The 12,804-nt window shown below is 41.0% G+C and overlaps 1 protein-coding gene across 1 annotated transcript in view; it reads left to right on the plus strand.

The window, feature by feature from the left end:
• Positions 1-12,804, plus strand: part of pnck (pregnancy up-regulated nonubiquitous CaM kinase) — a 65,000-nt gene that overhangs the window by 37,590 nt on the left and 14,606 nt on the right. Inside the window, exons 4-6 of the mRNA XM_039775283.1 lie at positions 5,219-5,350; positions 9,561-9,635; positions 9,751-9,889. Coding sequence (XP_039631217.1) covers positions 5,219-5,350; positions 9,561-9,635; positions 9,751-9,889 — 346 coding nt within the window. The remainder of the gene's footprint in view (positions 1-5,218; positions 5,351-9,560; positions 9,636-9,750; positions 9,890-12,804) is intronic.

Below are 12,804 nucleotides of genomic sequence, written 5' to 3' on the forward strand. Positions count from 1 at the left end.
TATCTATCTATCTATCTATCTATCTAATGTGTTGCAATTTAAATTTATATAGTCACATTATATTTACGACTTCACTAGAATTTTGTTACTTTTGCTACACGTTTCTAAACAAATAAAATATAAATGTCCTTAATATCTTGAAGGACAAGCATTCTGTTTTATCATGAAAGTGTCCTCTTCAGTCACCTAAGATTCTTCTTTACTGGTGGACAACTTAATAGCAGAAATGCTTAAATAATGTTCCTGAGCTTAGTGTTATGAGACAAAATCTCTAGGGATTATTATGAGAGACAAGAACAGAACAGGAGATAATAACATGGGATGAGAATCGTGGCTATGGCCTGGCCAGGACAACTCAAAACTGGAAGATAATAAGAAACACGAGCGAGAACAGCAAAGAGGCAAACCAAAAAAATCAAAGTCACTGTCAGAAAGGAGATCAAAAACTGAAAACAAAACCTAGCACTTGGCCTATTTGAACATCAAACTAACTACGTTTATCCAGCTGAGGGATACCCAAACATGGAACCGCCAACATATATCCCCAACAGCCCATACTTCAGACCAATGGGGGCACACGGTACCTTTCACACCTGTCCCCAGAACCATTTGTTGAGCTGATGCTTGTTAGCTAGGTAGTCTGGCTTTCCTCTGAGGGGTTGACTGAGAGAGTCCTGCAGAGAATCAATCACTTGCCAGTCTGGTTTTAGGCACCCACCCCAACCCTGTCATAAAATTATTCACTCTCCCGACTCAGTCCTAAAAGGGGAGAGGGGTAGTTAATCATCAAACCTTTGCTGTTATTATCAATGGTATAAACACTAATATTACTGCAGTTTGTCTAAATTACAAATAAAGACATACAAAATATTTATCAACGTGTATACAAAATTCCACACCACACCAGTTACTTGTCAGTGAAGCTACTTTTAGATAAATAGAACCATGAGTAGACTAAAGGGTCACAAGTACTTATTTCATACCTTCTTAAAAGAACATACATACTGTTTAGTTGGTCTGAACTTACACCTATACAATCTAAGACTTATGACACTATATTGGTGTTTGCTTTTAAATGTGCATGTTTCCCAATATCCCTCAATTTCTTTGCATGCGTCCCAAAATCCTCTTCCTCTTTGATATTTATTCATTCCTATGAGTCACTGCCACATGATCGCTGAATCATCCTTCTGTCCAAAAAGGCACTTGCCTGTTAAATATGGGAGATTATTCGCTCAAAAATTATATGCAATGCAACATGTCAACTAAATGTAAACGTAATGAGTATGTACGTGGTGAATTTAATTTTGACATGGTTTTATCATGTCATAAGTAAAAACATATCAAACCAAAGGACCAATTGCCTTTCAAAAAGGAACACAATTTTCTTGTCAGTTTAAAATGCAATCAAAATGATATCATATTTTAATTCAGATTCATGCAATACAATACAATACTATACAGTTTATTCTTGTATAGCCCAAAATCACACAAGAAGTGCCACAATGGGCTTTAACAGGCCTTGCCTCTTGACAGCCCCCCAGCCTTGACTCTCTGAGAAGACAAGGAAAAACTCCCAAAAAAAACCCTTGTAGGGAAAAAATGGAAGAAACCTCGGGAAAGGCAGTTCAAAAAGAGACCCCTTTCCGGGTAGGTTGGGCGTGTAGTGGGTGTCAAAAGAAGGGGGTCAATACAATACACGGAACAGAACAAATCCTTAATACAGCATAAAAAAAAATTTAGAAGTACGGAGCAGAATTTAACAGTAGATAATATCACATAATAAGATTTGTATATTTTCAGAGTCCTGGAGACCTCATCCATCAAGCTGCCTCCCCCATTTGGCCATGCCATGGCTGAAACGTTGTCTCGATGAAAGGACCCCTCTTTCCCATGATTCCTGTGATCCTCCATCAGGGATGACTTTACCATAGGCAGGCAAACAACTTGGCAGGTGGGCCGTGACACCAATTGCCACATTTGAGTACCGAGAAGAGAAACAGAATAGGTGAGGGTTAGTAACAAATTATAACTATCATGCTACTTATGTTTTAGTGCTAATGACTGACAAAAGAGATGCAGTCTGTACAGTCATCAGCAGTTCTAGTCAGGACTGAACTAAACTAAACTGAAGTAGTGAGTCTTCAGCCGGGATTTAAAGGCTGAGACCGAAGGGGCATCTCTTATAGTAGTAGGCAGACCATTCCACAGTTTAGAGGTCCTGTAACTAAAAGCTTGACCTCCCACTGTTATTTTATTAATCCTTGGAATCCTAAGCAGACCGGCATCTTGAGATCTTAATGTGCGCTCCGGTTTGTAAGTCATGATAAGTTCAGACAAGTAAGCCGGACCTCGGCCATTTAATGCTTTATATGTTAAAAGGAGGATTTTGAAATCTGCCCTAAACTTAACCGGGTTGCCAGTGTAAAGATTTAAGAACTGGAGTTATGTGTTCATATTTTCTTGTTCTTGTAATAATTCTTGCAGCCGCATTTTGATTAACTGGAGGCTGTATAAAGAACAGTTTGAACAGCCAGTGAACACCGCATTGCAGTAGTCAACCCTACTAGAGATAAATGCATGAATTAATTTTTCACAATCTTGTTTATTAAGAAAGCGCCTTAATTTCCTATCAATTCATAGATTGTTTGTAATAACATAAAGCAGAGCAAATGCATTGTACTCCACGGCTAATCCATGTGTATAGCATTTAGATTCGAGTCCACACTTTAATCGTGCCAAAACTAAATGTAATCAAATGACTAATCAGCATCAAATGGTGAGACAAGGGACATCAACAGTTGGTGTAAGAAGCGTTCCAATCACCAGTGTGTTTAATCAGCACTTAAGAAAGCGAACAGGGAGTTGATAAGGCAGGGGACCCACCATCTCATTGAATGAGTGGAAGCTAGCAATGTAAATGTTTGTTGGTTCCCTTTGTAAACGCCAGGGGTCGCTGTTTCCCCTTTAAACCCAACCGGCAGATACACAGACACAGGGTACAAGCATGAAGAAGTTCTTTTAATTGTTTTTTCTTCTTCAAAGTGCCTTTCAAGCCCCACAGCCACCATAAACAATTAAATAAACAATTAATCAATATAACTCTCTCCTCCACACCTCCCAGCAAACTCTGTCTTCTACCTCTCAACTCTGGCTCGCCTGCTGGGTCTTCAGCAGTCCTTTATATAGTGCCCGACCTGGCAGTGCTTCTGTTCTTCCTTCCACGTGACTTGCCAGCACTTCCAGGTCAGATGGAGAACTCCAATTCTTTAGTCAGCTATAAGGAAAGTATGACTCCCCCCGGTCCTTCGACAGCTCCCCCTGATGGCACCCATGGGGCTTTGAAACCGCACTCCAAATCCCAGTATGCTCTGCGGGAATCCAGGGCACCGCTATACTCCAGGGCAGCTGACATCTAGCGTCTTTTCCTTCTCGGGGCATCAAGGCCGGGATGAGCTGCCAGTCTTCCATCACACCTTATAGCCAGACTGGAATTTGCTAGAGAAGTCATAATGCTTCTGGGAGGATGCCCTTTAGACAGATGAGACAAAACTGGAGCTTATGGCAAGTCGCATTAGCTCTGTTTCCACAGATGAAAAAATGAACTTTTCAAAGAAAATAACACCATACCTACAGAAACATGGAGGAGGCTCTATTATGTTTTGGGCCTGTTTTGCTGCATTTGGCATAGAATGCCTTGAGTTTGTGCAGGGAACAATGAAATCTCTCTCAGCAAAATGTACTGCCCAGTGTCAGAAAGTTCTGCCTCAGTTGCAGGTCATGGATCCTCAAACAGGATAATGAGCCAAAACACACAGTTAAAAGCAGCCAAAGAATGGCTAAGAACAGAAAATGGGACTATTCTGAAGTTGCCTTCTATGAGCACTGATTTGAATCCTATCAAACATCTATAGAAAGAACTGGAACACGCAATCTGGGGAAGGCAACCTTTAAACATGACATAGCTGGAGTAGTTTGCTCAGGAAGAGCAGGCCAAACTATCTGTTGGCAGGCGCAGAAGTCTCACTTGAGAGCTACACGAACCACTTGTCTGCAGTGATTGTCTCTACAGGTTGTGCAAAAAAATGTTAGGTTAAGGGTCCCAACATTTTTGTTCATGCTATTCTTATTGTTATTATTTGAAATATTCAGTTAAATCAAAACTTAGTCTGTTTTTTGTGAAATACAGAATAAAACAATAATTAATGCCAATTATTTTTGACAGTTTCAAATTATTGCAGAGACAATTGTGGGTTCTTCTTTTTTCATGGAGGACTACAAACCAATGTATCCATGTCTGTAGTTTTGGAATGATTAAAGCGTTGCCTTCAATGGAAATGCAATACTGCATACTGCTGCTAAGTTAGATCCAATACATTTGCTTTGTTTTTAATTTCAACATGCAATCTATGAACATAAATTAAAACACTGAACTGCCACAAAAATTGTGTGGCGTACTGAAAAGCAATCAATCATTTGGTTGATATGTGTTTAAATATGACATGATCAGACCATACCAAAATGAAATGCAATCCAAGTTGTTAATTAATTTGAAATATAATGTATATGCATGTGGATCATTTCATTTTTGCACAAATATTCTTCCAGAGTTAAACTCCTGCAAGCTTTCCCTCAGGAGCTTTACAATACAGATTTATTTATGCAAATGAATAATTTAAACACTTGGCAATAATCCTACATTCCTCACACATATTAAATATTACAAATCTTGACAGAAGGTAAACAGCAATATCTTTCACCCCAATTCATATTTTCTCTGACATAACCTTGAAGGAAGCAATTGTGTGGCTACCCGATTGGCACCTCTGGCTTGATTTGCACTGTAAATGAACACTTTTTTTACACACAGCCACAAACTACAATTAATTTTATGATGCTGATCTATCTATCTATCTATCTATCTATCTATCTATCTATCTATCTATCTATCTATCTATCTATCTATCTATCTATCTATCTATCTGTCTCTTTCCGTGTTTATAATCTATTGCACCCTTTATGCTTTTCCCATAAACATGTTTATTGAAGTTCAGGTTCAAATTTTTCCCAGTATGTGTGACCAGTAAGCAATAAGTCGTCACTCTGACACCATGATGAGCAAGTATTAGTCCGATGAAACATAAAACATCTGGTAATTGAATAAAATTATATTCTGGAGTGTTTGTCCCTAACACTGACCACTGTTTTCGTTTTTTAGGGGATCTTTTTCCGAAGTGTTTCTGGCCCAGGAGAGGCACTCTCAGAGGTCGGTGGCTGTGAAGTGTATCAACAAAAACGTGCTGAAGGGCAAGGAGGCTATGCTGGAGAATGAAATTGCAGTCCTGCGCAAGTGAGTCTATTTAACTCCTCATGTAAGTCCATTTGACAAGACTGATCAACTTTTCTTGTGGTTATTTTTTTTTTCTTTCAATTCACTAAGTACTGTTTATCACTTTTAACATAAAAGTGGCAGTTTGGTGTCAAAGAGGTTAACATTGCATCCTCACAACTCTAGTGGCCAAAGTTCAGCTTGATCTGAGGTAAGCGTTGTCTCCGTTTTTCTCAGCAACTCTAAAGTGCAGTCAGGTGATTTGGCAGTTCTAAATTGGGCCTGTGTGAGCAAATCAGAGTGTGCCATTGTATTTTATGAGAGACTGGTGACCAGAGCAGCAATTGCAATAGACAAAACTGACATGGCCCATGGCAAAATGTCACGTAATTTGGCATTGGGCACAGGTTCTTTTTATATTGGTGGAAGGATGGAAATCTACTGAAATTCGTCTAAGAATGTTGGTTGGACATGAAAACAACATCAGTAAACAAAAAGTTTACATAGATAGATAGATAGATAGATAGATAGATAGATAGATAGATAGATAGATAGATAGATAGATAGATAGATACTTTATTAATCCCAATGGGAAATTCACATACTCCAGCAGCATCACACTGATAAAAACAATATTGATTAAAGAGCAATAAAAGCGCAGTGCAAGTTAAAAAATGTAAGGTGGAGAGTGCGAGGCAGGTATAACAGTCTATAATCTTGTATAATGTTAATTAACGTTTACCCAAGTGTGGGACTGAAGAGTCGCATCATGTGGGAGAGGAACGATCTTATCAGCCTGTCAGTGGAACAGGACAGTGACAGCAGTCTGTCGCTGAAGCTGCTCCTCTGTCTGGAGATGACACTGTTCAGTGGATGCAGTGGATTCTCCATGATTGAATGGAGCCTGCTCAGCGCCCGTCGCTTCTGCCACAGATGTCAAACTGTCCAGGTCCATGCCTACAATAGATTCTGCCTTCCTCACCAGTTTGCCCAGGTGTGAGGTGTCCCTCCTCTTTATGCTTCCTCCGCAGCACACCACCACGTAGAAGAGGGCACTCACCACAATTGTCTGATAGAACATCTGCAGCATCTTATTGCAGATGTTGAAGGACACTAGCCTTCTAAGGAAGTATAGTTGGCTCTGTACTCTTTTGCACAGAGCATCAGTATTGGCAGCCCAGTCCAATTTATCATCCAGCTACACTCCCAGGTATTTATAGGTCTGTACTCTCTACACACAGTCACCTCTGATAATCACAGGGCCTCTGAAAATCCACCGCCAGCTCCTTGGTTTTGCTGGTGTTCAGGTGTAGGTGGTTTGAGTCGCTCCATTTAACAAAGTCCTTGATTAGGTTCCTATACTCCTCCTGCCCACTCCGAGTTGTATTGAAAGTCTGATGTATATATGCTGAACAGGACCAGAGAAAGTACAGTCCCCTGTGGCACTCCTGTGCTGCTGACCACAATGTCAGACCTGCAGTTCCCGAGACGCCCATACTGAGGTCTGTCTGTAAGATAGTCCACAATCCATGCCACCAGATATGAATCCACTCTCATCTCTGTCAGCTTATCCCTAAGGAGCAGAGGTTGGATGTTGTTGAAGGCCTAAAGAAGTCCAGAAACATAATTCTTACAGCGCCACTGCCTCTGTCCAAGTGGGAGAGGGATCGGTGTAGCATATAGATGATGGCATCCTCCGCTCCCACCTTCTCCTGGTATGCGAATTGCAGAGGTTCGAGGGTGTGGCGGACCTGTGGCCTCAGGTGGTGAAGCAGCAGCCGCTCCATGGTCTTCATCACATGTGACGCCAGAGCGACAGGCCAGAAGTCATTCAGGTTACCAGGACGTGAAACCTTTGGGACTGGGGTGATGCAAGATGTTTTCCAAAGCCACAGGACTCTCCCCTGTTCCAGGCTCAGGTTGAAGATGAGCTGTAGAGGACTCCCCAGCTCCATCGCACAGGCCTTCAGCAGTCGTGGTGACACTCCATCTGGACCCACTGCTTTGCTGGCATGAATTCTCCTCAGCTCTCTGCTTACCTGGGCTGCTGTAATTGTGGGTGGGGGAACTCTCCTATGCTGGTATCAGCAGAGGGATGGGTGGAGGATGCAGTACTCTGAGGTGAGAGTGGGTTAGGGTGGTCAAACCTGTTAAAGAAGTTGTTCATCAGGTTTGCTCTCTCCATGTCTCTCTCGATGGTGGCACCCCACTTCAAGCAGCAGCCAGTGATGATCTTCATCCCATCCCACACTTCCTTCATGCTGTTATTCTGCAACTTCTGCTCCAGCTTTCTCCTGTACTGCTCCTTTGCCTCCCTGAGCTGGACTCGGTGTTCCTTCTGCACGCACTTGAGCTCATGCTGATCACCGCCTTTAAAAGCACTTTTCTTCTGGTTCAAAAGGCCCTTGATGTCACTTGTTATCCATGGGTTGTTGTTAGCATAGCAGCATACTGTTCCTACTGGAACTATAATGTCCATACAGAAGTTGATGTAGTCAGTAGTGCAGTCAACAACCTCCTCAATGTTCTCACTATATGATTCCCTGCAGGATATCCCAGTCCGTAGTCCTATTTCCCCAGGTGTTACAGTCCACATACTGGGAGAAGGCAGGTAATGTTATGTCCAGCGTCACATGGTTAAAGTCTCCAGAGAATAGCACAATCACCTTGGGGTGCTGTGTTTGTAGATTAGCAACAGCGCCATGGATGATGTCACCCGCTATCTCCATGTCCGCCCAAGGAGGGATGTAAACAATAACAACAATGATGTGTCCAAACTCTCTCGGCAAGTAGTAGGGACGCAGATGTATGGCCAACAGTTCGATGTGTAGCTCCACGTTAGCATCTGGGATGCTAGTTGTTAGCCATGTTTCACAAAAACACAACAAACTGCATTCTCTGTAGGTCCTGACATTTTTCACCAGCACTGCCAGTTCGTCGATCTTATTTGGTAGTGAGTTCACATTTCCCAGGATCACAAAAGACACCGAAGGCTTGTATCGCCACTTCCTCGCTAGCCGCTTAGCCTTTAGCTTAGCGCCGGCTCTGCTGCCAAGATACCGCCTTCTTACCTCGTCAGGTAAATAGGGAACCACACCTGTTCTCAGCGCTAGAAGTTGACTACTTGAATAGACGAGTCTCGACGTGTAAAAATCCATGTCCAAGTAGTAAAAAGTGTCCAGGAAACGAATCCACATAAAAGAAAGTGATAGGAGTGATCAGAGAGATAGAGAAAAGGGTAGAAATATAAAGTTGTACACGGAGCTGCTGGAAAGGCTGCCACTCAAGGCGGCGCCTATGACTCATGCCGAGTTGTTTATGAACGGGTAGAAAGGTTTAAAGTGGGAAGAACAAATGTAACTGATGAATTTGATCTGGTTGACCATTGACATTTCACACACACAAGTCCACATCAACTTGGGGAACGCCTTCATCAGAGAAGACCAATAGATTATTTTGTCCACTGTTGCTGCACATTTAGATATCAGCAATGGATCTGCACGTGCCATAGTGCATGATGACTTGTACTGATCTGAACAAGCAACAGCATGTGGAGTCTGCAACTCAATTCCTGAAACATTATTAAGAAGAGCCGGTGTTTTTGAGCAGATTGCCACTAGAGAAGAGACTTGTGTACATCACTGTGAGCCAGAAAGAAACAGACAAATCATGCAGTGGAAGCACCCTTCCTCTCCCGCAAAGAGGAAATTCAAACAAAAAATGAAAAGCAAACGAAAAACAATATCATGACAACCTTCTTTTGAGGACATGAAGTGTCCTATTCTGCCACATTTTCAGGAACACAGACGATCAGTGACCAGTGCAACGTATTGGTATGTGCTTAGACAAAGAAGATAAAAAGAACTTTAAACATGAGGCATGTTACATTGTGAGCTCTGCTATTCTGGCTTTCTGGTGATTTTGTGGATTATTGTAAGTGCTTCATATTCTGATCATCTGGTTTCTGAACTTTGGCTCGTTTTTAAGGATCACAATTTCTGAATTATGGGATGGCATTGTTTGTTCATGTTTGCCTTTTAGGCATAACCTTTTTTGATACCTCCTTTTACTTTTGTTAAAACATTATCTCAAGATAAAGAAATCTTTGTTTTGTTTTTCTAACTAAGGATTTAAAAGAAAAATCTCATTCTAGGGAACATTGAAATATGCCTGTTTTTTTTTTTCAAATGCCAAATTCTTCTGTATTAAAAGTGTTATTTCCTTTGTGCAGAATTAAACACAAAAACATTGTTGCCCTAGAAGACATCTATGAGACCCGATCTCAGCTGTATCTAGTCATGACTTTGTAAGTAATTTAGCTCTGAGTGTTTCATCTCTTGTTTTAATAGAGATGCTCTTCCGAAAGACTGATCTGATACCAGAGACCCATCGCATGGTTTCTCTTGGTTTTCTTCCGGCAGGGTGACAGGCGGAGAGCTGCTGGACAGAATCCTTGAGAGAGGTGTTTACACGGAGAAGGATGCTAGTCAAGTGATTCATCAAGTGCTAGATGCTGTGAACTACCTACATGAACTTGGCATTGTACACAGAGATCTCAAGGTACGTCCGAATGTACCACTTCAGTACAGCAGATCAGTGAAGATGTCTACAGAGCCGGTGTTCTGGAACCAGCACTGTTTTGAGTGACTGACTATGCCTGTGTGTCTGTTCACATTCCCTCTTTTAGTCTTATCCTGGCTATAAAGGAACTGCAGTCTGTTTTATGGTAACAAATGAAACATTGTTTTGTCATATAGGGTCAAAAGTGACCCTGTTTTCCCCTGTATAGTCTTCATTATGTAGACTTCACCAAAATGTCTAAAGTCACATAAACTTACCACCCTGTGTTTTTCCCTGTACATTTCCATAATAAAAACTAGGGGGTTTTGCACCCTGCTCGCTTCGCCTGTCAACCCCCATGTGGGCCCCACTCGCTAGACATTTCCCGGATCTGCCACTCGTGTCAAATCGTGCTGTGCTTTTGGATAAATATGAATATCAACTCTGTCTTTGATATCTCTGTCCTTTGAAACTATTATTGTTGTCAATTCGTCACATGTTGGTTTATTATATATGAGAGCGTGATCTTTCGGATTCATATAGAAATCCAAGAAAACTTCTTTATCCATATTTTTCATATAAATTTTGTGTAAAGTGCAATACTTTTGGACATATGGATTTGTATCCATTATTGGCTGTAGAATTTCTAATACGTCCAATCATTTAATTCTTTCGATTTTATGTTTTATTTCGCTTCTCTGTGATCATAAATATAAACCTGACCAAATTGTGGTTTCTTTGAAATTAAACTTGTAGTAGCTTTAATTTTTGCAGGACCACAGATTCTCATAGCGTATGATCCTGAATGGTGTAAATAAAAGTTTTGAGCATTTAATGATGCAAATGTGAACAGATTATTGAAGGTTTGGATATTTTGCCTGTAGTGTTTATGAATTTCACTTTTACCAAATAACAAATCTTTCTGTCATATCACCTGTGTCCATATATTCAATCTCTTTTCACTGTTCCGTTATTTCACCGAGTAATAATTTCCATTTGTTAGCGCAAATGCATTCTTTACTATCAACTTTAGAATTTTAGTACAGTGGAACCTCCGTTTACGAGTAACTTGGTTTACGAGTGTTTTGCATGACGAGAAAATTTTTTTAATAAATTTTGACTTGATAAACGAGCGATGTCTTGCAATATGAGTAGTATGGATACACTTTGTCTGCTGAGCGTCATGTGATCACAACTGAGCTGATGGTTCTTCTCTCTCTCACGCAACGCGTCTCTCTCTCTCTCGCCCGCGTCTCTCTCTCCTTATCTCACTCGCGCGCGTCTCTGTCTCTCTCTCTCTTCTTTTGAGGGCAATCGTCTCCTATTTTCCGTCTGAGTCTCTGTGCCTCACTCATATAGTCAACATCCGTACGAGCGTATACTGTTTACTACAGCATTGTGACTGTGTTTGTGTGTGTGTGTGCGCGCACACGTTTGTGCTGTGAAGTGCTAGTCCCTGTCTTGTGCCCCAAAACACGAAGCTGAGTCTCAGTACTTTAACAACACCAGCTTTATTCAGCTTGAAACAGCAACAGCACTGTTATTTATTGTAGCGGGATCTTTATAATGTTCCTTGTTATCACCCATCGACGGCAGGCACTTACAGCATGTCGGCAATCTTTTTGGGTACGCTTATATGGCGAACTGCTACAGTGCTGGGAGACTGTGATTGCTTTGGGACACTCTTCCAGTGTCGTTCCGTTGGGTGGAATCCCACATGAGTTTAGAAACTCACTCACACCATCATGATTCTTTTTAAAGGTAAAGTGCAGGTTAATTTGTTTTATGTATTTTTACTTTATATTTTGTAATTATCATTTTTATATGAATAGTTTTGGGTTGTGGAACGAATCATCTGAGTTTCCATTATTTCTTATGGGGAAATTCACTTTGATATACGAGTGCTTTGGATTGCGAGCACATTTCCGGAACGAATTATACTCGCAAACCGAGGTTCCACTGTACTTTAATAATTTCTAACCTGCTCTGCATTTGTATCACGCCAATGTTTTTGAACCTCTTAACGACATTCTACTTTGTCTTCTACTCTTTGTTTTTTCTTCTTCTTATCCAACCCGCTATATCCCAACTACAGGGTCACGGGGGTCTGCTGGAGCCAATCCCAGCCACCACAGGGCGCAAGGCAGGAAACAAACCCCGGGCAGGGCGCCAGCCCACCATAGTCTTCTTCTACTGTTTGTCTTTTATTTTCACCCCCACTTGGACCTGTTAGGTTTTGAATTCATCTCTTGGCACAAAGTCTCGTCTCGCGGGACTTGAAATTATCTCTCTGAAAAAGTCGTCTCATCCAAAGATTTTTTTTTATAATAGAGAGACGTATTGACTTGGGAATTGTACTGACTACAATTTTATTTTATTTTTGACATTTATTTTTTAATTTCATTTTGTGTCATTTCTTTTTCCTGTCTTGTTTTTTTAATGAAATGCCATTTTGCTCACCATTGCTGATCACGTCTTGTGGCTGCCAAAATCTATAGCATCATCTGGTCTTCTGATATAAATATGGTGGTGTGCACCGTGGTCAATGACTCTTGGTAGATGTTCTCTGTGTTCAAACCTTCTCAGTGATAGTTAGCTTTCACTTTAAGTAGGCCTTGCATTAGAAAATTCAACCTTGTTTTTTTTCGGATTTTGAGTTTGTTCTGACCCTTTGGCTTTGTCAGTTTTGATTCTGAGCTTAGCTTGTCTCCAACCATGCCTTCAGCTACTAGTTTCATCTATCTGTTATTTACCACGCAATAATTTTAGGCACTCCTTACAGGTACATTATAGGAATGAATGTAGTCTGCTTATTTCATTTTAGGAGTAATTTTGGACACACAAATGATTTTTCTAACCTGGTTGGGTACAGATTGCAGTGTTTGGTATACAAATTCTACTTAGTGACTCCACTT

This window comes from Polypterus senegalus, chromosome 13 (genome assembly GCF_016835505.1).
Source record: "Polypterus senegalus isolate Bchr_013 chromosome 13, ASM1683550v1, whole genome shotgun sequence".
Classification (NCBI taxonomy): Eukaryota; Metazoa; Chordata; class Cladistia; order Polypteriformes; family Polypteridae; genus Polypterus; species Polypterus senegalus.